At 38.0% G+C, this 24365-nt stretch overlaps 1 protein-coding gene across 3 annotated transcripts in view; it reads right to left on the reverse strand.

Annotated features, from left to right (window-relative positions):
- ints1 (integrator complex subunit 1) overlaps positions 1-21876 on the reverse strand; it is a 37795-nt gene extending 15919 nt beyond the window's left edge. For 2 of the 3 annotated variants that reach the window (XM_051105562.1, XM_051105560.1), the window contains exons 1-37: positions 21767-21876; positions 21291-21375; positions 20904-21191; positions 19712-19908; positions 19133-19270; positions 18894-19053; positions 18130-18235; positions 17222-17408; positions 16983-17128; positions 16711-16852; positions 16338-16514; positions 16140-16248; positions 15935-16055; positions 13981-14058; positions 13742-13899; positions 12049-12145; positions 11726-11817; positions 11580-11640; positions 11302-11499; positions 11042-11171; positions 10771-10950; positions 9627-9776; positions 9366-9545; positions 9182-9286; positions 8931-9098; positions 8723-8834; positions 8480-8638; positions 6511-6657; positions 6323-6421; positions 6067-6191; positions 5690-5944; positions 5444-5603; positions 5162-5293; positions 2728-2908; positions 906-1029; positions 182-309; positions 5-92 (exon numbers count right to left, since the gene is read on the reverse strand). In XM_051105562.1, the coding sequence (XP_050961519.1) occupies positions 5-92; positions 182-309; positions 906-1029; positions 2728-2908; positions 5162-5293; positions 5444-5603; positions 5690-5944; positions 6067-6191; positions 6323-6421; positions 6511-6657; positions 8480-8638; positions 8723-8834; positions 8931-9098; positions 9182-9286; positions 9366-9545; positions 9627-9776; positions 10771-10950; positions 11042-11171; positions 11302-11499; positions 11580-11640; positions 11726-11817; positions 12049-12145; positions 13742-13899; positions 13981-14058; positions 15935-16055; positions 16140-16248; positions 16338-16514; positions 16711-16852; positions 16983-17128; positions 17222-17408; positions 18130-18235; positions 18894-19053; positions 19133-19270; positions 19712-19908; positions 20904-21191; positions 21291-21345 (5133 nt within the window). In that variant the 5' untranslated portion in view covers positions 21346-21375; positions 21767-21876. The remainder of the gene's footprint in view (positions 1-4; positions 93-181; positions 310-905; positions 1030-2727; positions 2909-5161; positions 5294-5443; positions 5604-5689; positions 5945-6066; positions 6192-6322; positions 6422-6510; positions 6658-8479; positions 8639-8722; positions 8835-8930; positions 9099-9181; positions 9287-9365; positions 9546-9626; positions 9777-10770; positions 10951-11041; positions 11172-11301; positions 11500-11579; positions 11641-11725; positions 11818-12048; positions 12146-13741; positions 13900-13980; positions 14059-15934; positions 16056-16139; positions 16249-16337; positions 16515-16710; positions 16853-16982; positions 17129-17221; positions 17409-18129; positions 18236-18893; positions 19054-19132; positions 19271-19711; positions 19909-20903; positions 21192-21290; positions 21376-21766) is intronic. The other variant, XM_051105561.1, reaches the window with a different exon arrangement.
- Positions 21877-24365: the final 2489 nt, after the last annotated feature.

Consider the following 24365-nt stretch of genomic DNA (forward strand, 5'->3'; position numbering starts at 1 on the left):
AGACCTGAGGTGTTTTCTGATCTCGCCCTTGCCATATGCGGGGAATGTGACTGCAGGCCCACAGGAAGTCTAGAGCTGAGGTTGGGTCCAGTCTAGGGATTAGATGAAACACAGTTACACACACTGGAGAGGTGAGAACAAAAACAGGGGAATGTGTTTAATAAAGAGCGGAGCCAGTGACCTCTGATCTCTGTGTTTGTTGAGCAGGGAGCTGATGCACTGATGCAAGGTGCTCCAGTTGGACTGGTGCGTGAGGAGGGCCAACAGGTATGGCCTGTAGGAGGGGGCCACACTCACACCACTTTTAGCCTGGGACAAACAATGAGACAGACAACCACTGATGTTATATGGACTATTTTATCAATGTCTACTACCTTTCTGGGCCTTGAACATGTTAGTGTCTATGCAGGGTCAGAAAGCTGTCAGATTTCATCAAAAATATCTTAAATTGTGTTCTGAAGATGAAAGTTCTTAGAGATTTGGAACGACATGAGGGTGAAAATTAATGACAGAATTTTCATTTTTGGATGAACTATTCCTTTAAATGCAGCAACAACTCACTGATTCAGTTTTGATTTTTTTCTTTAGTCCCAAAAGTATTTCTCCCATTTTCACAACATTTGGTTTGAAACTAAATATCTTAATATTGGAAAAAGGAACAAGAGTAATATTTATGTACTTAGGAGTGAATGAATAAACCACTTGTGCCATAAACCAATAACATTATTAATGCAATTGAATTAGCCTGTATGTCATGTTTAAGAAAAACAAACATAAACAGTCCAAAAAGGGGAATATTAATCATATGCTTCATATTTTCTGGTTTCTTTTATGTGCTATGGCACCAGAAAACCCAGAGCCACACCCTCACGATCACTTGATCATGATCAGAAAATCTATTTTACCTTGTTTTGAGCAAAAAGCAGCTTCTGTTGAAGATCTGAGCAAACAGAGGTCACCTCAGGGTCAAGCAACTCCAGCCAGTCAACCAACAGACCTGAACACGAGCCAGGCTTCTTTGACTCACTGCTGCCAAGAAGTACACACACACCCAACATCAACACAGAAAATACATGGGGTTTCCAGCAAATAAATAACACACTAATTAAATCAGCGATTTCCAACAAATAAATAACATACTAATTAAATCAGTGATTTCCAACTAGTAGCACATACACCACTGTTCAAACATTTGGGGTTGGTAAGAATTTTTTGAAAGATGTCTGTTATGCTCACCAAGGCTGCATTAATTTAATCAAATTCAGTAAAAACAGCAATATTGGGAAATGTTAATACAAGTTTTCTATTTGAATATATTTTTTGATTTAGTACACTCCTGTGACGGCAAAGCTGAATTTTCAGCATCATTATTTCAGCGTTCAGTGTCACATGATCTGCAGATGTGCATTCTGATGTGCTGATTTGCGGCTCAAGAAATATTATTATTATAAACATTAAAAACAGTACTTCTTAATATATTTGTGTAAACCATGACGCATTTTTTGGAGATTCTTTGATGAATGGAAAGTTTAAAAAGCACACTGTTTATTTAAAGAATTAGTTTACTACCAGAATAAAATTTCCACTTACGTCATCCAAGATGTTCATGTCTTACTTCAATCGAAAAGAAATTAAGGTTTTTAAGGAAAACATTCCAGGCTTTTTATCCATATAGTGGACTTCAATGGGAGTCAACGGGCTGAAGGTCCAAATTGGCGTTTCAACGCAGCTTCAAAGGGCTCTACAAAATCCCAGCCAAGGAATAAGGGTCTTATCTAGCGAAACAATTGGCCAGTTTCTAAACAAATTAAAATGTAATTGAATTGATTCATGAAACCAGTAAAGATTCACACCACTACTTTTAAGATGGCAGTATTGACATACAGAGATTCCAACTATAAACAAAAAGCAAAGAAACTGCAATTTTGTTTAAAATGTAAGGTTGTAAAGATGTATTTGCACAGCAGAAGAATTAATAAGGGAAAAAATGTAGATCAAGAATCGTTTTAGGATCGGATCGTGAAGTGCCTGAAGATTCCCACACCTAGTACACAGACCAAGAACTAACCACGTGTGACCTTTCCAACATGATTACGTAATGCGTGACGTTGAGCGAGTGCAAGATGAGCATTTGTGGATAAAAAGTGTAGAAAATGTAATTTTTTTTAAGAAAATGACTAATTGTTGTTTCACTAGATAACACCCTTATTCCTCGGCTGGAATCATGTAGATCCCTTTGAAGTTGCACTGAAACGCAGTTTGGACCTTCAACCCGTCGATCCCCATTAAATTCCACTAAGTGGAGAAAAACCCTGGAATGTAATCCTCGAAATACTTATTATTTTTAAATTATCAGGATGTTTTTATTCTGGAAGTGAACTAATAATTTAAGCCAAAATCCTTTGTAACATTCTAAATGTCTTTTCTGTCACTGTTGATGAATTTAATGCATTCTTGCTGAATTAAAGTATTAATTCCTTATTAATTTGCCAGACCTAACAGTTGTGCATGTGTGTGTGTGTGTGTGTAAAAACCAAAAATATTTTTCATAGAGTCAGACTATGTATGATGTGCATGCAATCTGTGGTAACTTTGACCATCGACAAGTATCAAACAAGTGCAAACCAATTTTACAGTGTGTTCCTTCCCCACCTAGAAACAGTATCACCAGCACACAAAAGTAAGGAAATGTGTGATGAGGCAGCGAGTGACTCATTGTGCACTTACATTTTGGAATCCACCTCTATTTTCACCCCTCGCTCCTCTGTTTCCTGAAGCAGCAGGGATATCACCATAGCAACTGGGCCTGCTGTGTTTCCTGGGGTTCCGTTCTCTGTACCAATGGTCATAAGCAGGGCCAACAGCTCCTCTAGATACGGAGACTTCACCTCCATGAGGCCCTGCAACACTAAGGCACACAAGGTTTTTGTTTTACACTGACTTCACTCCTGTGAATCACACACAGGTCCAAAAAGTGAAAAACACACCATCGCAGCCAATACCGCATCGCAAAAATGAGAACTACCACACGCTTTGCTTCTGAGTAATCCTGTCTCCTAGGCCTGCAGCCCCACCACACTAACTTTCATAAAAATGTAAGTCAACCCATGCCGTCGGAGCCGTCGCTGGACGTAAACAAGACCTGCAGTGGATGTGTGTCCCTGTGTGTATGTGTGAGGTTGTTTTTTTGTTTTGGTGAGGTTTAGAGCGGAATGTTAAAATCATAAAGAGAAACACATTAAGGACAGCGGCGGTGATGCTGGTGCATGAGTCAAACGCTGCCCTCCGGAGAGACTGACTAATGCTGGCAACCACTCCAACACCAACACACAGACCTTAACTGCCTCTGGAGAGCTGACTTACACTTCCCTCCTCGCCTGTTAGCCTTACGTTTGCCACAAACATCTCACCAGTTCAAAAATATTTTTCCAAGGCATACATTGTTGTAAGAGTACACCCCACGTGGTTCCTAGAGGAGCTATAATTAAAGTTAATAACATCACACATAAATAAGTGCTATGTACTGTTGGCCACACAAAACATTCATAGGGTTACGTCATACTATTTTATTTAAATTTAGTACAGTTTTTCTAAGCCACAAACAGTCTTGATTTAGTTTCTTATAACCAGTTACCATACACCCCCTCTCTAAACCATAGCCTATTTCACACATCTTGTGTAAGCAATGTAACGGGACAGCTGTTTTACAACTTATAATAACAGTTGACAAACACCGTGTGACTGCTTAAGGGACCGTGTATATTTTAGGTGCAGAGTTGCAGGTGCTACACATTGCCAGCAACAGCACAATAGTTTGTTGATCTCTCCCACATTTAGTCTTACTGTTAGTTAGGGCTGGGCGATTTTTCCAAATCAATTGACAATATGCCAATGATAACAGTAAAGAAACAAGAACGATCCAACCGCATGTCAGCGCACATGATTAACCGTTCACGTGTGACACGCTCATATCGCCAGGCGCCATTCGCACAGAATGCGCTTTTGTGTTGACAAAGATGTGACGCGGGCAGTGGAATAGGAAAAACATGCAAGATGTGAGTGAACTTGAGCGGCACGTTTTTATAATGCCGTTTCATGCATGAGACCCTGCAAGAGACGTGAGCACAACAGAAAAAACAATGCAAAAGCAGCACAATCGAATAAAAAAAACCTGTGAGGAACTACTACTGTATGTCTGATATTTCATGTTTGCGTCATGGTGACAGGCTGAAAGCTGCTGTTCATTGTTTTTACAGAACATTTATAGTTAATAATAGTCCACTGGTGTTATACCTACAGTCATTTTGAATTTGAAACTTGACTTTTGACATTTTTTTAAAAGCATTTAATATGTATAAGACAAGTTTGTACAAGATGTAGTTGTAGTTTATGCATCTTTTATATATATATATACGTGTGTGTGTGTGTGTGTGTATGTATGTATATTTGTTTTTACAAGCTTTAAGTAAACTCCGAATGGGCTGAGGCTGAGGATTCTGTCATTCTGTCATTAATTGTTCACCCTTATGTTGTTTCAAACTCATAAGACCTTAGTTCATCTTCCGAATACAAATAAAGATTATTTTGATGAAATCCAAAAGCTTTCTGACCCTGTCACATGTCGAAGACTGGCACAAAAGAGAAGAAATTGATGAATAAAGTCGTCATTTTTTTGTTTTTTTTGCACACAAAAAGCATTCTTGTATCTTCATAAAGTTAAGGTTGAATCACTGATGTCAGTTTTACTGCCTTTCTGGGTCTTGAATGTGTCAGTTGTGATGCTGTCTATTGCAGACATCATCAGTTGCATTGCGGTCTATGCAGGGTCAGAAAGCTCTTGGATTTCATAAAAAATATCTGTGTTCTGAAGACGAACGAAGGTCTTACAGATTTGGAACGACATGAGGGTGAGCAATTAATGAAAGAATTTTCATTTTTAGGTGAACTATCCCTTTAAGAACACAGAATATGCATCTTTGACATGTAAATGTGGGCATGTGTCAAATGCTTGTGTTCATGCCTTAATGTAAAGTTTGAAAAATGCTCTTTTTTAGGGAGAAAGCTTTCAAAATTTATAGTATGTTTTCAAAATACAATGTACTCTTGTTTTAAAAGATCTAGGACAATTTGATTCCTCATGACTCTGTGCTACTTTAAATACCTTTTCGTATGAGTTCAGGTTCAGCGTTGCATTTTTCCCCAGCTCTCAGAGAGGCAATAATCCCCCTCACTGCCACTTCGGAGTCCCGTCTGTATGCCAGAGCTTCAGCCAAGTGCAGAAATCCAGTACGAACTGATGACACAGGACACAGTCAATACACCTGCAGAGCATGCTGGGACTAAAACTGCTCTACTGACTGCTGATTCAGCTAGTTCTGTTCTGTCAGTTTAAATATGTCCTTGCAAATGTCACCTGCATGGCTATGGATTAGGAGCCACTCACCATCTGTGATGCGATGTTTGTGAGAGTACTGAGCTGCCAGAGATTTCAGGAGGCTGTGGAGTGGTCCTGTCTCTACCGCTGAGTTTTCCAACCACGTCAACATCTGCACAACGGCATTGAAGAACAGTGACGAGAAGCCAACATCCTGAGACACCGACCGCTAGAGGAGAAAATTAGAGAGAATTAGACTGAGTGAGCAAGCATCAATGATGATAGTGAGTATGTAGGTATGAGTCGGTTATGTGCCTGGTAAAGATGGAGTTGGCGCAGTAGAGGGCAGGAGATCGTATGGCTGTGGTGCATTGCCATGACCAGGGCTCCAGCGTGGGCGGAGTTTAGAAGGGCTGCTAAGGCTTGTAGGAGTCGCCCGGCGGCACCACCCTGCTGGACGTGACCCTGTCGTGCCCGCAGCACCTCCTGGGCCAGGGTCTGCTGCAGAGCTAATGACAATGGCCGAACCGGGGGTGGAGGCCAGCGAGGATCCACTTTTAGAGGGAAGAGCTACATGGAGAATAAAGAATACAGCAAAAACAAAATCATATTACGTTATTACAGAAACCATTAGCTTGGCAGGCGACAGCTCTAATAAAGCAGAATAAGCATATCAAAGTGAGATCCTGCACCTGTAGTAGAATCCCAGCGAGATCATCCTCTGGGCCGATCACTGGCACCTGACTCACTGCTCTCATCTTCACAGAGCCATGGGGCGTTTCAACGGTAACCTTAGCCCTGCTCACCTCTGAGCTGTCTGAAAACACCAGATCAGCAAAAGACTCATTAGTACAGAATTTAATCACCCTGTGCAACTCAAATTAGCAGTAAAACAGCACCATTAGTCAGTGCTGACAGAACCCCTGGTGTAAGGTATTAGATGCTGACCTCTCCGTGAAGGAAGTGAAGCACTAAGTAAACTGTGAAACGTGTGTCCACCTGTGGCTCCTCTCTCATGCTGGACCTCCACTAGATGAGCCATGTAGTCTAACATGTAGAAACATACATGACGTTAGAGTTACTTTACACACATTTAATCATGGGAGAACAGAGTATAGCAAATGAAAGACAATCACTTTTGTCCATGATGTTCTGCTCCAGTGTTTGAGGATCATGGGACACTGCCTGGTCCAGATACTGCAGAAGTTTGCTCATGCTGGAGACGGGGATCCCGAAGGACTGGACGAACAACAGCAGCTGCTGGGGCTCCAGATCCTGTAGGGCTGCAAATGACAAAAAAGCATTAGCTCATCAACTACAGTACACTACAGTTATAAGTTTGAAGTCACTAAGATTTGTAATTATTTTTTAGGAGATTAACTGCATAGCGCTGAAATAGCGCCTATTGTAATTGTTAGAATGGCCAAGGACCAGCATTCTCCACCTTAAAAGGGATCGAGCAGACCAAACTGTAAGTCGTAGAGACTTGAAACTTTGGGGGATGGTAGTACTCATACTGCCAACAACGTCAACAAGGCTCACCCCAATCGGCCTGACAGTGGCGCTACAGCAATCAAAAGTAGGAAATCGTTCATAACTCCTAAAGCATTAGTGGCAGACTCATGTGCCTTATATCAAAGGAATCCTTGGCTCACGTTAGACAAAACATTCTGGATTCCATGACCTGAAAAAATTTTGGGGTATTTTGGAATTTTTGGAAAACTTTCTTTTGCAAACTAGTCCTAGACAAAATTCTCTGGAAAGTGAATATCATAGACAAGTTTAATAGAGGCCAATCGGAACAAAGCTCGTAGGCATGTTTGACTCCTAAGTCTGTAAGAAATTTGAAAGAAATTGGCCACTAGGTGGCAATAAGTTTTACGCCTCTGCAATCATGCGGTGTTTCACCACAGGAACATCCACACAAGGCTCATATTATTTGACTCAAGTCTCTATGACCACTACTGTCAATCAAATCGCTCATTACATATTCTCAATCATGTTAAAAACCTACTTTTGCAAACTAGTCCTAGGTTTTTTTGCTCAACTTCAATATAAGCACTGCAGCACGATTCTCTGGGCTCTCTAGTCTAGATCGATAATTATCAAACTAATGCCTTTGGGTAGCTATAACGGGGTTGTTTAGAAAAGGGGTGTGTCCAAACGTACCCAAAAGCCTATAAATCCTAAATGAAAACTCAAACTTCATTAAGCCAGATGAGTGTATGCAACAGGTGATTCTAAACAAGCTTCAAAGTTTAATGGCGACCATAGGTGGCACTATAACAGTAATAAACATTAAAAATCAACAAATTGCCTGGATTTGCCTTTTTTTTTTTTTTTTTTTTTTACCCAGAATGCGCTTTTGTGTTGACAAAGATGTGACAAGGGCAGTGGAATATGAAAAACATGCAAGATGATGAGAATGAACTACTTTTAACTTGAATGATGCGTGGAATGCTATTTCATCCATGAGACGCTGCAAGAGATGCGAGTGCAACAGTCAAACGTGTCAATGTTTCCATAGAAGCATTGGTGACAGGCTAAAAGCTGATGTTCATTGTTTTTACAGAACATTTATAGTTAAGAACAGTCTACTGGTGTTATTCCTTTAGTCATTTTGTATTTGAAATACCTTGACTTTTGACATTTTTTAAAAATCATTTAATATGTATAAGACAAGTCTGTACAAGATGTATTTGTAGTTCATGCATCTTTTCTGAAAATGTATTTAACAAGTGATTTGTTTAGAATTTACACCATGTTGACAACTTAATGTGTGGGTGCACTTGGAATAGAATTTTGTTTAACTGGAGGCTTAATAAAGAAAAATTTACTTGAATCATGTTGTTTAAAAAAAAAAAAAAAAAAAATCAAGATTTAAATATTTTTTGCCATTTTGCCCAGCCCTAATTTCAAATTTCAAGAGCTTTTATGTTTTTTAAAGACTTGGTGAGCATAAGATGCTTCTCACAGACAGTAAACTTTAAAATGGTAGCGTATATTTCTCCAAAATCTGGTACTGAAAATGTCAGTCAGTGCCAATAAATGTGAAATTTCAAAAATTCAAACCCCAGTCAATTTCTAAACACAAGTTATTAATACCTGCATCGACCAGTCTGGAGACTTCAGATCGGATCATTCTTAATTTCAGCCAATCGGGCAACAGAAGAGCTTCCTCAGACGTGTCAACCAGGAATGCAGTGGGAAGGGGCTTTTTATCAGGAAACCAGATATCCAGCAGTGTGTAGAACTCACTTTCCCCTAAAAAAGTAACAAACACAGTAGCTGTTACTACAGGCAAGTGCACAATTAACCACCTCAGACTGCAACAGAGATGATCCTCACCTTTAGGAGGTCCCAGTGTGAGCAGGATGACCATAGCATGGACCACCAGAATGTGCATGGTGGCTGTTTCTCCAGTGGTCCACCGCAGGAACACTTGATCCTGAGACTCCGACTGTAAGATTTAAAATTTGGTCTTTATTCATGTGCACAAGTGGTAATTACAAAATTTAGTTTTTTAATTCCAATTTAGGTGTGTGCTCCTTAGTACCCAGCTATAGAGATCCTCTCCCTCCTTTGTCTTCCTCATACGACGGATATAGGCGGAGAAGATAGTGATAAGAGCGGAAAGAACAGCATCAGACTCAGGCCTGCAAGAGTGCTTGGAAAAGAGGCAGTTCATTATAGTGGAGCGTTCCACTATCAGACGAGCCACATCCTGAGAAAACAGGAAACACAAAAAGAAAAACATTAGTCTAGAGCTTATTTTAGACAAATATAAAGCTATAGATTTTGACTAACCAAGGCCAGGTCATTGTGGTGCGACTGCTCCTCTACTGGGGCATGCTGGGAAAGGTAAATCAGGTATGCGCTGATAGTCTGAGGATCAGTTTCCACATGAATGGCCTGAAATACAAAACACAAACACACTAAGCTAAGCAAGTTACAGATATTAACAATCTTGTACTTGTGTAGGTGGACTGACCTGCTGCAATGCGCTGGACGTCAAGCCTCTCACGCTATCAAACAGAGGTAGTTTAGGGAGGTCCTGAAGGAGCCATTGATAGCCTGGCAGTAACTCGGCATCTCTGGAGTCCTCCTCCATGAGATGATCCCTCTCCTCTCCATCTTTTAATGCTCCCTCGGTCAGCACCAGAGACAAACCCTAGTACATACATCACAACGACCATCTTATTAAACTGCCTAAATGAATCAAGCACTGGTGGATGGTTAATTAACTCCGCACCTTCATGGCCAGTACTCTCGAGGCCACCTGAGAAGAACTGAGACGCCGCAGGAAGTAGTCCAAGACCTCACATGTGGTCTGTTCATCAGCTTTAGGACCCAGAAGTAGGTCCTGGAGCCGCCCAAGAAGCTGCCTCTGTTTCTGCTGTCTCTGACAGAGAAAGACGAAGAGGAAAAAAAAAAAAAAAATGTAAAAAAAAAATTTAAAAAATACAGTAATATTGTGTGCTATTATTACATTAATAAACTCAGTTTAATTTTTTAAAATTTATTTAAATGTCATTTTTAAATTTGTTTTAAAATGCAATTTATCTCTGCAATGTTAAAGCTGAATTTTCAGCATCATTGCTCCAGTCTTCAGTGCCACATATCATTCAGAAATCATTCTAATATGTTGATTTGCTGCTTAAAAAACATAAAAAGTAAGTTTGTAATATATTATGTTTATAATATTATAAATGTCTTAGGGCTGCAAAACGATTAGTCACGATTAATCGATTCAAAATAAAAGTTTCTGCTTACATGCTATGTGTGTGTACTGTGTATTTTTATTATGTATATATAAATACACACACATAAATGTATATAATAAGGAAAAATTTTAGACTTACATGTAAAATATTTATATATAATAGAAATTATGTTTAAAGTGTTTACATACAAATTCATACAATGAACAAATATTTTTGGGAAAAAAAAAATTAAATATTATAAAAAAAAATAAAAAATTAATGCATCCTTGACGCAACAAATCTTACTGACCCCAAACTTTTGAACAGTGGTGTACCTTTAATTTATTTATTATTTATCTTTATTCTCGATTATTTTTTAGGGCTGTCAAACGATTAATCGTGATTAATCTAATCCGAAATAAAACTCAGTGTTTACATAATATGTGTGCGTGTACTGTATATATTTATGTATATATAAATATACCCACATACATGTATATATAAAAATATATATATATTCATTTTATTTATTTGTATATAATCTGCACTTTGGACCACCTGGACAAATCAATGTGTAATTTGCTACAGTAATTATTGGAATTATTGGTTTTGGATTCCTTGATTAACATTACAAGATGACTTCAGGAAGTAAAAAAACAACACCAGCAATGTGCAGTCAATTCTGAGCCTTACCTGTCTTTTCTTCGCTCTCTGCTCTTTACTTTCTCCTTCCTCCTCATCATCAACAGAGGAGGCGTCATCAGCAGCATCATGGAGGAGGAATTCACACAGGCACTGAACGGGCAGCACATCCAAGGACCCTTCACTGGACTGGACAAGATCAGCCAACCACGGCATAGATTGAGAAGAGGCCTGGATGGGGAAAAAATTTGACATTTAGAAAATCCCTTAAACATGGCTCTTTAAAGAACAGCTCTGCAAATTTAAAAAAAAGGGTGTGTACTTGTCTCTGGATAATGTTGAGTAGGAAGTCAGGGTTGCGGCTGCGGCAGAGCAGATGGCCCAGTCGTAAAGACTGGTTCAGGCTCTTTACTTGATCCAGGACATGAGGCGGTGGCCTACGAGGAGGTCCCCTGAGCATAGAATAAAAGACTGTGTCATTGGTTCTTAGTCAATTTGCTTTGCTTCCATATTGCAAGTCACTATGTGTGTACTATGTAAATGCTGGATTATCAGTACAGTTACAAACAATCAAAGTCATACTTTGGATCTAGGCTGGTGAGCTGGGACAGCAGGAGGCTGTTGTTCTCTGTTATTGTCTGTTTGGTGGAGGCGGCTGCCAGGTGGCTCTCAAAAGCCAAGATCTCCTGCCTCTCCTTCTGAGAGATCTGCAGCTCTCGGTTGATCATCTCAGTTTTGGTCTCCTCGTCGGCCACAGTGCATGGAGGGTAGGAGTAGTTACTGCAAAGAGAGCAAAAGAAAGTGTCAGGTGCTGAAATATCCATAAAACCATATTTTGAAACAGTACGCAGAACACTTACTTTGTCATAACCATCTCCATAAGCATTTTCAGAGTGGGGTAACCATCCCAAGCTGCCAAACCTGAAACCATCAATAACAGCGATATAATAGCGTTCTAATGAGATGTTATTATGAAATGCAAGTATTGCGTCATATCTGGCCTCACCGATTTTCTGTGGGTTGAACGCTGCCACCACAAGCAGCAGCAGCCAGGCCTTCCAGTAAAGAGTTGATATGGCCAGATTTGGAGGTTGATAGCTAGAACAGAACATTTAATAAATCATTTCACCTCTCTTGAGGAATAAACAGCCCACAAATAGACCACCGGATGCCAGGAATGGACAGACCACAATGTAGCTTAAACTTTCAATGCAAATAGTCCATGACACCCAGTAATTATTTGGTAATATAAAGCTTATGAATCACTGCATTATAAGAAAGAAGTAAAAAGCAGCAGGGAATAAACTCTGTGAAATGTAAAGGCCATACCCTGTAGGCAACTGGATGTTCTCTGGGTGATGGTAAGTGCAAAGGTTCAGCACTGCATCAATGAGCTGGATCCTTTCAACTCGCAACACTTCCAAGTCTGCAGTTGAAGACAAACATCACCAAACAACAAGTTTTAGAAACAGACCACTTCTAAAAAGGTAGTTTTTAATTATTAAAGGGTAAGTTTACCCCAAAATGAAAATTCTGTCATTCTCCATAGACAGCAATGCAACTACCACATTCATGGCCCAGAAACGTAGCAAGGGCATTGACAGTCAAATCAGTGGTTCGACTGTAATATTATGAAGCTACGAAAATACTTTTTGTGCGCAAAGAAAACAAAAATAACGACTTCAACGATTCAACAATTTCTTCTACCCCACCCAGAAACTCTCGAATTTCATCAAAAATATCTTAAAGGAGAACTTTGGTGGGGCACCAATGAAGTCCATTATATGGAGAAAAATCCTGAAATGTTTTCCTCAAAAAAACAATTTCTTTACGACTGAAGACAGAAAGAAATGAACATCTTGGATGACAAGGGGGTGAGAAAATTATTTGTAAATTGTTGTTGTGGAAGTGGAGTTCTCCTTTAATTTGTGTTCTGAAAACAAATAAAGGTCTTACGGGTTTGGAACGACATGAGGATGAGTAATGACAGAATTTTCATTTTTGGCTAAACTATCTCTTTAAAATATGTAGGTCCTGTATAAATAGACCAATTATAGGTTTGTAAACTTTCATGCATCATGGTTGCAGAAAACCCTGCAGAGATAGCCTTTAGTTACATTTAAAAAGATTACAGATTATACTGATTAGACGTCATTTTCAAAATGTTCTCCGCATATTACAAGAGCTTGTCACCCAGCGATAAGCACTGTTATTCAAAGAAATTGACTTTAGCTAGTGGGATAGTCTTACAGATCCGAAACAGGGATGATGTTTTTGTGGTCGGAGCCTATCTGGTGACAGAAAATGACGGTTTTCAAGTGGCAGTCCATGGAGCCATTGAATAAAAGTATTAAAAAAAGGTAAATTTGATTTTATATTTTAAAATTCTGACTTTACTCTTGCAATTCCGAGATTATATCTCACAATTCTAATAGAGAAAAACAACTCGTCAGTCTCTCTTTTTTATATCCCACACTTCTGGCTTTTTCCCCTCAGAATTGACAAACTCACTATTTTTGAGTTAAATCGAGTTATAAAGTCTGAATTAGCAGATATAAACCAGAATTGTGAGATAAAATAAATAAATGTTAATAGTAATAAGTTTAAATAATATTTCATGCTGTAACTGTAGGGCTTATACAATATGTTCCCTATGTCCACTATATAATATGTCCCTTTCAATATGTGAACAGCATACGTGAATATTATGTAGACCTATTGTTTAAATCAAATGTATGCTCTAAAAGTAGAGTAATCATATCAGTTTTAATCCATGGTATGTACATTTAAATGTCTGCGTTTAGCTTCAAATGGTGTCTTTGATGACAGTGTTCTGTTGTATTCCGATTTTGACAACAAAAGGCACAAAATTAGTTTTTTTTCTCTTATTCTATGGATTTTACCCATTTGCCTCTACTTGTTACCAGTGTTTTTCCTGCATGTGCGCACAGCTTCAAGTAACGTAACTGTGACCTCTACTCCAAATTGGCCTATACCCCTTTAACCGGGAATGCTGTCTTACCATCAGACTGAACTCCTGCTGCTCTCTTCACCAGGTGATCAGCCAGCTCCATGGCATCAGCTGGGCCCAGGGGCAGATCACGAGAGAGACCGATCACCAAGATGCGCATCAGCGTGTCCTCCAGCAGGGGAACCTCAGAGCACAGCCGGAGAAAGAAACTAACAAACAAGAGAGAAGCTTTAGCATCTATTAAATGCATGTACTAACAACCATTCATATTTCAGAGATTGATATCTTACTTTCTGTCACTCTCAGGTGGCCAGTTGTCCCATTTGTAATACGTCTCAGGCTGCTCTGTGAAAAGCACTTTGTGGAGACTGTTGAAACACAATGAAACAATAATAAAACAACAACCTGACGTAAATTCATTTGCATAATCTTATAAGCAGTTAAAGTGAACCCCGGGTATAAAGACTTGTATGGCTTAACATAACATTAATGATGCCTCTTACTGAAATATGTAGTTAAAAAAAAAAAAAACATCAAAGATTTAAGTTATTTATAAAATCCACATCGTTTCATACATATTTTGGACGATGGCGGGCACCCAATATGTCAACGATGTGAAATGGTTGCACTCTGGAACAACCTGTTGCTATTTTTACCGCAACACATCTCTGAAATTAAAATACTGATACGATGACCACAGCTACTGAAAGAGCCTACAGGTGGCGATGGATATAAGTGTAGGCTTAAACCAAATGCAGCACCATCGATTTTTCCCCACAAGGAGTCTAAACACCCTGGGTATCGACTGAAATCCAACTAAAACTCCTTCAGTTGCTGTGGCGTCATGACAAGTGCCAGCATGTTTACATCCTGCCAGGATGGCATCTAGCGTTTCTTGTCTCTGCCGCTTGTAAGCTCTTTTAGTAGCTGTGGTCGACTAAAAGCGTCAAAGGCATCAGGGCTAAAGTGAAGAGAACAAAGACGCGGGTCTTCGGGACGTTTTTTTCACCCACAGGCATCTTCCCATTTTTTTCTCCTCTTCCTATTGCGAGGAAAGCAATGAAGACTTACATCTCTTTTCTCGTTGCCCTTTGACTGAAAATTACAACCAAAAGCTGCACAATGTGGCATCGTATCAGTGTTTTATTTTTCAAGTTGTGTTGCGATTAAAAATAGCAACTGGTAGCACCAGTAGCTCACTAAGTACAACCATTTCACATCATCAAAATAAAGGTGCCCCCCCATAGTCCAAAATATACATTAAATACATGGATTTTTTTAAATTATGTAAATCTTTTATGGGTTTTCTTCTACATATTTCACTAAGAAACATCGTCATGATATTAAGCCATACAAGTCTTAATACCCGGGATTCCCTTTAAAATGTGAAAATTTCCAACAAAAGGGTTAAATGGTCAGAAAATGCTAAATGTTAAACTTGGCTCACGTTTAAAATAATACATTTTAATAAATATGACCCCTTTCAGTTAGTTTTACAGTATTATTTTAGTAATTTTAGCTTAATAAGTTTCCCAATTTTCCCCCAAGTTTTTAAAATTTACATTTTTTCATTGAATATTCATTTTAATTATTCTTTAAAATAATTTTTAGTGGTGTCAATCGATTAAAAAAAATTAACTAATTAATCACACATTTTTCTGAAATTAATCGTGATTAATCCCACCTGATGTTAAAGTTTTTAATTATACTTTTATATTGCAATAATTTTACATAAAATCTTCAAATTAATGTAGAAACAACAAAGTATATTTTTAATATTTGTTTAATGCCATCTTTTTTTTTATGACTGAAGGCAAGTATCACTGATACCAACTGATATCACTGATATTTAACCATTGACTATAGCCACTGAACATTTCAGCATAATTGAGAGCTATCACTTTAACATTTATTAGACTTTAAAAAATAACTTCTAATTTAAGTAAACTTAAAACAATCTTCACATAAACCCATTATAATAGATGTCATATAGTTGTGCCCTTCAGCAAGAAAATAGAGTCTAATTTAATAAAGTTATCAAACACTAACTTCTGAATTCATTTTTCTAATTTAGAAACACTATTCTTTAGCAGTTGTGAGTGGGGTGGCCAAACCTAGCCCCGCCCCTGCGTTAATTATTTTTAACGTGTTAAAATGAAAAAATTAATCACCTGCGTTAACGCGCTAATTTTGACATCATTAATAATTTTATTTCACAATAACAACACTGGTCCTGATACATACCAGTGCACGTAGTCTTTAGGTCCCACTTTACTGATGGTGGGAACCACAGAGTGCAGCCACCACACAGCATCTCTCTGGATGGCAGCGATCTGGTTCTGAAAAGACCTCAGTACCTCCAGATCTGAAATGCATATGAAGCCTCATTACCATAAACACAGTTTGGATTTTTTGATATATGGTGCACTGAGAGAATAAAACATCTTACTCTTCTTCTCTCCTTTGTCCCAGGCGATGCCGGCCTCTTTGACCTGAGCCGTGATCCCCAGCATCATTGACACTGTTAAAAGATCTGTCACTTGGATGACAAAACGCTCCTGAGATGGAAAAAAAAAAAAAAAAAAAAAAGATGTATAGGCAATACATCAAAACAGATTTTAATAAGTATACATAATATGCTCCTCACTTTAAACTCCATGTCTACATAAGTGGCCTCTTTCCTCTCCTGCATGAGGCCTAAACAGAAGGACTGGAAGTTGATCTCGTGTTTGGTCTGTTTAATGATTTCCCTGAGCAAGGCGCGTGAGGCCCGCAGGTAGTCGTCTTTATTGGTCAGCAGGTCCTGGAACACCATGGCCAGAAACTAGAGACCAAACAAAACATGGCGCAAAAGAAATGTTATTCAACTTACTGGGTCCCTACTTCATGTCCATTCCATAAGTGATGCAAGTTAAGGTTTTTGAAAGCATGTTTTAGCAGTAGTTACAGTGATATCTGTCTTAAAAGCAACAATAGTTTATAAAAGTGCATGAAGCCAACAAGGTTGGTTGAAAAGTCACCTTGGGTGCCTGCTCTGGGCTATGTTGCAGAACTGTATGGAGCACTTGCATGTTATTGGGATTTCTGGCATTTGACAGCTCATTAAAGATCACAAACTTCACCATGGTGCCTAGATTATCTCGATGAGCATTCAAAAGCTCCCTGCAGAACATGAGAAACATGAAACAATACATAAAATCTAAAACAAAGCATTTAGGCTTTACAGTAATGACTTAATTAATTATATATAGAGTATAAACTGAGAGTTCAGATCTGAAAGTGTAATACAGACCTGACACACAGCATGTAGTGGTTGAGGAGAACTTTAGGTTTGAGGCGGATCTTGATGAGGTTCGAGATGACCTCCATATCGTCTGAGCCATGTGTATTACAGTTCATGCACAAAGACATCAGAAGATCCTGCGCTGGCCGAGTCAACTGGAAGATCATCAAAGAAACACAAACCTTTAGATATGTGGTTTCATACTTTCAGACAATGATGCTTCCTCTCTTTTGTCCATTTTTTTATACCTTAGGATTCTGTAACCACATCTCAAGTCTCTGTACAGCCATCAGTCGGACTTCTTTATAACCACAGGTGGCCGTGAGAAGGCGCAAAAGGTTCCTGGACACGTTATCCATGGGCTGGCGACGGTTTAGCTGGTCCCTCAAAACATCCAAGACATACTCCTCAACACTTTCAGCCAGCTCGTCATACCTGAAGCCCAGAGAAGATAAAGGTTACACAAAGCAAAAGCTTTGTAATACGTTTGTAAAATGATTTTGATAAATACCTGAGCATGTTGTACCAAAACTATTATGATCAAATAATTCTCAACACAAAATTAAATTCCACAACTAAAAACTATTTTTTGAATGTTTTTGAGAGGCCTCTCTTATGCTCACTAAGGGTTTTATTGAATTAAACACACAGCAAAACAGTAGTATTGTAAAATATTATAATTCAAAATGACTTGAGTATTACAATACATTTTAAAACGCAATATAATCCTGTGATAGCAAAGCTGAATTTTCAGCAGCCATTATTCCAGTCTTTAGTGTCACATGATGCTTCAGATGCTGATTTGCTCCTAAAGAAACATTTTTTTTATTACTATCAATATTGAAAACATTTGTGCTTCTTAAAATATTTGTGGAAACCATGATACAGTGTTTTTCAGGATTCTTTGATGAATACAAAGTTGAAAAGAACAGCATTTATTAGAAATAGAAATTTTTTGTAATAATGTTAGTTTTTATCAATTTAAGGCATTACAGTTGGACAATGCAAATGTATAAACATATTAAGTAAAAGTAATGTAGCATGAAAGTATTTCTCAGTTTCTAACATATTACATCAAGTTTTCATTGTAACAACTGCATGTAATTTCATATAATTAAAGACAGGCACATTTTCTCCAATATATGTACTTCCCTACCTGGGCATGACCTGTCCATCATCCTCTGGACTCAGTTTCTCTTCAGCAATTAAAAGCTCAGTCTGACCTTCATCCTCATCTGGAGTGGAAGGATGAGGGCTGTTCCCTAAAATACAGTATTTTGAATCAAAATACAGATGCTCCAAAAGGAAACACAATGCATTAAGAGCCAGGAGTGAAAACTTTTGAACAGATTGAAAATGTGTACATTTTTCTTACTTTGCCTAAATATGATATATCTTTTCATTTAGTACTGCGCTTCATAAGCTACAGAAGATACTTGCATGTTTTGCAAAAAACTAAATAAGTTAAATTTACCCTGATCTTCACATTCTAAAAGTTTTCACCCCCTGGCTCTTAATGCATCATTTTTCCTTCTGGAGCATCAGTGAGTGTTTGAACCTTCTGTAATAGTTGCATATGAGTCCCTCAGTTGTCCTCAGTGTGAAAAGATGAATCTCAAAATCATACAGTTAATGTTGAAAAGGGTTCAAATACACAAAAATGCTGAAAAACTAAAGAATTTGTGTGACCTGAAGGATTTTTCTAAAGAACAGTGGCCAGTTTAAGTGTTCAGGACAAACAAGGGACTCATGGACAACTATCACTAAACAAAAAAAACACGCTGTGGATCATTCAGATAACAACACAGAATCACTTTTGAATGGGGCCGTTTTTATAAATTCAGCTATTATTTTCTTTTGTGGACTATATGTAAATGTCTTATTTCTGACCATGACTAAAAATAGTCTTGGACCACCAACCTGCACTTAGGTCGCCCCCTGATCGTCCTGTTTCCGTCTGGAGCAGCATACTCTTGGGTGGCATCTTGGTTGTGAAGGCAGTCTGGATATTATCGACAAAGGTTTTACAGTGCGAGCTGTCCACCCAGATACGCTCACCGAGAGAGTCCTCAATGTAGACCTGGGAAAACACCACAACAACAGTGTATCAGTACCATGATTCATATGAGAGAAAAAAGCTGGACAGCTTGATCGCTTACTTTGACAAATATCTCAGGCCAGTTTTCATCCTCCTCGTAAGCAGCCATCAACAGGTTACAGGCGAGCACAGACACCAGGTTGTTTCCCTTTGCCTTAAAGTTGATTGAGGCATCACGGCGGAGCAAACTGCAGAGAGCCTGAATAAAGACATTTAACATAAGCTACATCACCAGCAGCAACAGTTAAAGGGATAGCGCACCCAAAAATGAAAATTCTGTCATTAATTATTCATCCTCATGTCATTCCAAACCTGTAAGAGCTTCATTTATTTAGAAAACACAAATTAAGATATTTTTGATGAAATCTAAGAGCTTTCTGACCCTGCATACACAGCAATACAACTATCATATTCAAGGCAAAGAGAGGTAGTAAGGACATCGTTAAAATAGTCCAGTAATATTATGAAGCTACGAGAATAATGTGCGCAAATCAAAAATATCTTAATTTGTGTTCTGAAGATGAACAAGGGTCTTAAAGGTTTTGAACAACCTGAGGGTGGGTAAATAATGACAGAATTTTCATTTTTGGATGAACTATCCCTTTAACTACAGTATTACAGCACAGGTGATTCTTTTTACCTCTATCACACCCTCTGTGGCAAACACATTGGGCTTGATTTTGGCGAGAAACATGAGGCTGAGGTAAAGCGTCATGTCAGGCTTGGCTCGGTTCATCTTGAGTTGTTTGACAGCCCCGCACAGCACACCCTCAATGCGGTCATCGTTACCCTCTGCCTCCGCTGCCTCAATCTCATCCAGAAGCACAGCAGGAGACACTGAAAACAATCAATCAAGTTATGTGAATGTAAACTATGTGTAAAAACAAGGTCTATGAAAATATGAACATTGGATTGGACTACTACATAAATGCTACATGCCACTGTTTAAATTTGGTAATATTTACACAATTGTTTTTGCTGTGGTATCAAAGTTGCTATCAGTAATTATGCCATCGGCTTACACTACCAGTCCAAAGTTTTTGAACAGGAAGATTTCTAATGTGTTTTACAAAATTATCTTCTGCTTACCAAGCCTGCATTTATTTGATTCAAAATACAGCAAAAGCAGTAATATTGTAAAATATTTTAACTATTAAAAAAAAATTCTATTTCTATTTGAATACATTTTAAAATGTAATTAATTACTGTGATCAAAGCTAAATTTTCAGCATCATTACTCACATAAACAAACTTATTATTATTACTATCAATATTTAAAACAGTTGAGTACATCTTTTTCTCATGATTTTATAATGAATAAAATGGGTTATAGAAATTATTTTATTTAGCAAGGATCAAAGTGATGATAAATAAATATTACAAAGATTTCTGTTTCGGATAAATGCTGTTCTTCTGAATTTTCTATTCATGAAAGAAACCCGAAAAAATTCTACTTCGCTGTTTTCAGTATAATAATATTTTTTTTGAGTAGCAAATCAGATTTATTAAAATGATTTCTGAAGGATCATGTGACTGGAGTAATGATGCTAAAAATTCAGCTTTGAAATCACAGGAATAAATTACATTTAAAAAATATTCGAATAGAAAATTATTTTAAATAGTACAAATATTTCAACATTTTACTGTTTTTGCTGTACTTTTGATCAAATAAATGCAGACTTGGTAAACAGAAGAGACTTCTTTAAAAACAAAAAATCTTACTACTCAACAACTTTTGACTGGTAGTGTAAATTATTCACTAAATAAAACACTAAATTAGATGGATGAAAGTTTTCTGTAATTCAAAAAAATTACAAAATTGCTAATCTCACCTTCTATAGGAACTACAGATGGCTCTTTGATGGAGGGGGATATTGAACGTTTGTCAACAGCAGCAACCTCAGCAAGGCGTGAGAGAGCGCTGGGTGGAGTTGTAGAGTGCTTAGGCCGTTTGGAAAGACTGGAGAGGCTGGAGGAAGAGGGAAGAGAAGACGATGCCTCTCTCTTGCGGTCTGGGGGCAAACCGGTGGACGCTGGCTTCAAGAGAGCTGGGTTTGCTTTCGGCTCACTGCTCTGACTCTTCGCTCCAAGAGCAATGAAATCTCCTGGAGGTGGGTGACCTGAGCAACGTCACAGGATGATTAAAACGTGTTTGAGAAGTATACAAAGTTAAAAAAAAATCTATTTCTGTGCCATAATCACAGCTAAAATAAGCTTACCTGACGGTTTGGTGTTACTTGGTCGCCTAATGCTTGTTGGCTTTGGTCGATTCATTTTGACAGTTTACACAAGTTCCAACTGTAACTGTAAAAGACGTAACATTACATAAAAGGAATTAAAAATCATCAAACCATATAAAAACTACATTCAAGTGAACTATACAAGCTGCATCGTTTGTTGATATGGCCTGTCTGGAGCTGATAGCGTTGATATTGTAAAACTAAGTACTGACTGATTAATCCATCATGTTATTAAAACGATATTTATTGCCTTGTATTACCTTTAAGAGTCCTTATTTCAATATCTTATGTACTGTTTACAAGCTGTAACGTTAGCCTATCTGGTCTTTAAGTCTTTAAACATTTTGGCAGGAAATGAATTAGCACATAAACATCGAACATTAAACGAAATGTAAAATATATTTAATATACTGACATATTAAGTACACAATATGAAGAGAATATTTATAAACTACCTCAGTTTATCAAAGGCGCTGCTACATGATTCGCCGTGTACTGTTTGTGCTTCTGCTGCAGTTGGGAGCGTTTCCAGAAAGTGCGACAGCGCCATCTACAGCACTGGAGTCTGAGTCAGCGGGATAACCAAAACAAAATGTAAAATCATGATATCAGAAAAACTAATTATTATCTAATTGATTTGTATGGTGGGGAACAAAATTGTCTTAAAACACAATTAAACCTCTTTTAAACTCTATTAGAAAACAGAATTAGCTTGAGCTGTTAAACATACATACATGTGTGTGCTGAAGTTTGGGTAGCTAATATGACAAAGTTAACAGAGCTCTCACGAAAGCTATAAAAAGCTAAAAGTCTAAGGCTATTGAAGATTTCCAAGACATTAAAAGTTCCTAGAGACACAGCTGCCAGCCTTATTCCTTAGCTTAAAATGTGTTGTACCAGAAAACCTTTGAGGGTGTTGAACAAAAAAGCACAATATCATAAAATGTTCGATCAGAGCAACTGAGGAAAAACCTGCAATGTACAGCCAAAGACTTGCAAGATGAAAAGGAGGAGAAACATATCAGTGAAGTGAATAAGATGAACACAAGACAAAGCATGGCCTTCATGTTGAGTCATCTTGCCGAATACCACTCTTGACCATGATGCTAAAATTAATTTGAATAGACATGTGGTGTTCTGGATGAATGTTTTATGGGGTGATGTGACCAAACTGGAACTTATTGGACTTATGAATCAGCAGTAGGTCTGGTGCACAAAAAGGCAAAGCCTATAAGCAGAAGAACACCATCTCCTCAAACATGGAGGTGGGCCAGTCCTGTCATGGGGTTGTTTTACTGTAGCAGGAAATGGAACTTATGACCAGATGAAGGACATCATGGATTCTTTGAAGTATCAGGCCATTTTGGAAAGAATTGTGATGGCTTTGGTGCAAAGACTGAAGCTGATGATGGACTTTCCTGCAGGACAATCATCCCAAAGTATACATCCAAAATTATGCTTGGTTCAGGGATCAGTCATCGAATGTTCTAGAGTGACCTGTTCGGTCTCCAGATTTAAAGGAGAAGTCCACTTCCAAAACAAAGATTTACATACAATGTACTCACCCCCTTGTTATCTAAGATGTTTATGTCTTTCTTTCTTCAGTCGTAAAGAAATAATGTTTTTTTTTTAAATACAATTTAAATACTTTTTTAACTCAAATGCTTGTCTTGCCTTGCTCTGTGTATTCTGGCTCAAGACAGTTAGGGTATATCTAAAAACAATGGTATTTTCTCCCTGAACTTCAAAAATCATTTCAAAATCATCCTACATCACTGCAGAAGTACCGACCCAGTCTTTGCAAAGTGAACATGCAGCACCCTTAACAAAAAAGGTAAAACAGCGATACAGGGCGATTTTGAAGTTGAGGGAGAACATGAGATGGAAGTTTTTCGACATACCCTAACTGTCATGAACAGGAAAAAAACAGTCCAGGCAGAGTAAGACAAGATGAGCGTTTGACATTAAAGAGTATAGAAATTGTATTATTTTTCTAAAAATAACCGATCGTTACGCTAGATTAGAACCTTCTTTCTCGTGTGGGATCGTTTACAACTGCATTTGGGATCGTTTAGAGCCGCATTTAAACTGCATTTTGGAAGTTCAAAATCGGGGCACCATATCAGTCCACTATATAAAGAGAAAAATGGCATTGAAAAATGCTGAAATGTTTTCCTCAAAAAAACATAATTTCTTTACAGCTGAAGAAAGAAAGACATGAACATCTTGGATGACAAGAGGGTGAGTAAATTATATTCTTTGATTCTCCTTTAATTCTCATTGAAAATATTTGGTTGATTTAAAGGTGCAAAATAAATGACTGTCAGTGACCCAAAAGCTTTTTTAGGCGAGGAATGGGCCAAGGTTGCAGTAGAGAGGTGACAGAAGCTTTTAAGCTCTTCCAAGCAGCGTTTATTGATGGTTTTAAAGAATAAAAGATTCTGCACAAAATTTGGGGTTGAATGCTTTCGAAAATGAATGTTTGGAGACCATTTGAATTTGATCATGATTCATCATTGTTACATTCTCAGAATCACTCAAATGTGTATTAATAAACTTTCTCTAGTAGTTTACTGATGCCTTTGTTGAACTGGTTTTATGAAATTTTGTTCTCCGCAGCTGAATGTCTTGCAGGTCAAGGGGGTTGAATCATTTTGATTGCAACTGTATCTGTGTGTGTGAGAGAGAGGAACCGTAATCATTCGTAACTTAGCTTAGATCATGTGATTTTTGTTATAACACCGTGGTCATCTGTGTGTTAATGACTGTTTATCTTGAGGGTGTCAGTAAATACGTGCATGCTGTGTATTTATATATTTAATTTTAGGGCGATATCATTGACCCATACGATCTTTCAAAACATGTAAACAAGTACCATAATATCTTTAATCATATTACACTCAGGGTGATTAGATGTCTCTGGGTGGCACTGTTGCTATGAAGCGTTTGGGGACTGCAAGGAATAATGTTTCCAAGAATCCTCACTTTGAAAATGATGTCAGACATGGAAAAAGACATTACTGTGCCTGCCAGACAAAAGAAAACAGAACTTTC

This window comes from Labeo rohita, chromosome 3 (assembly GCF_022985175.1).
Source record: "Labeo rohita strain BAU-BD-2019 chromosome 3, IGBB_LRoh.1.0, whole genome shotgun sequence".
NCBI lineage: Eukaryota > Metazoa > Chordata > Actinopteri > Cypriniformes > Cyprinidae > Labeo > Labeo rohita.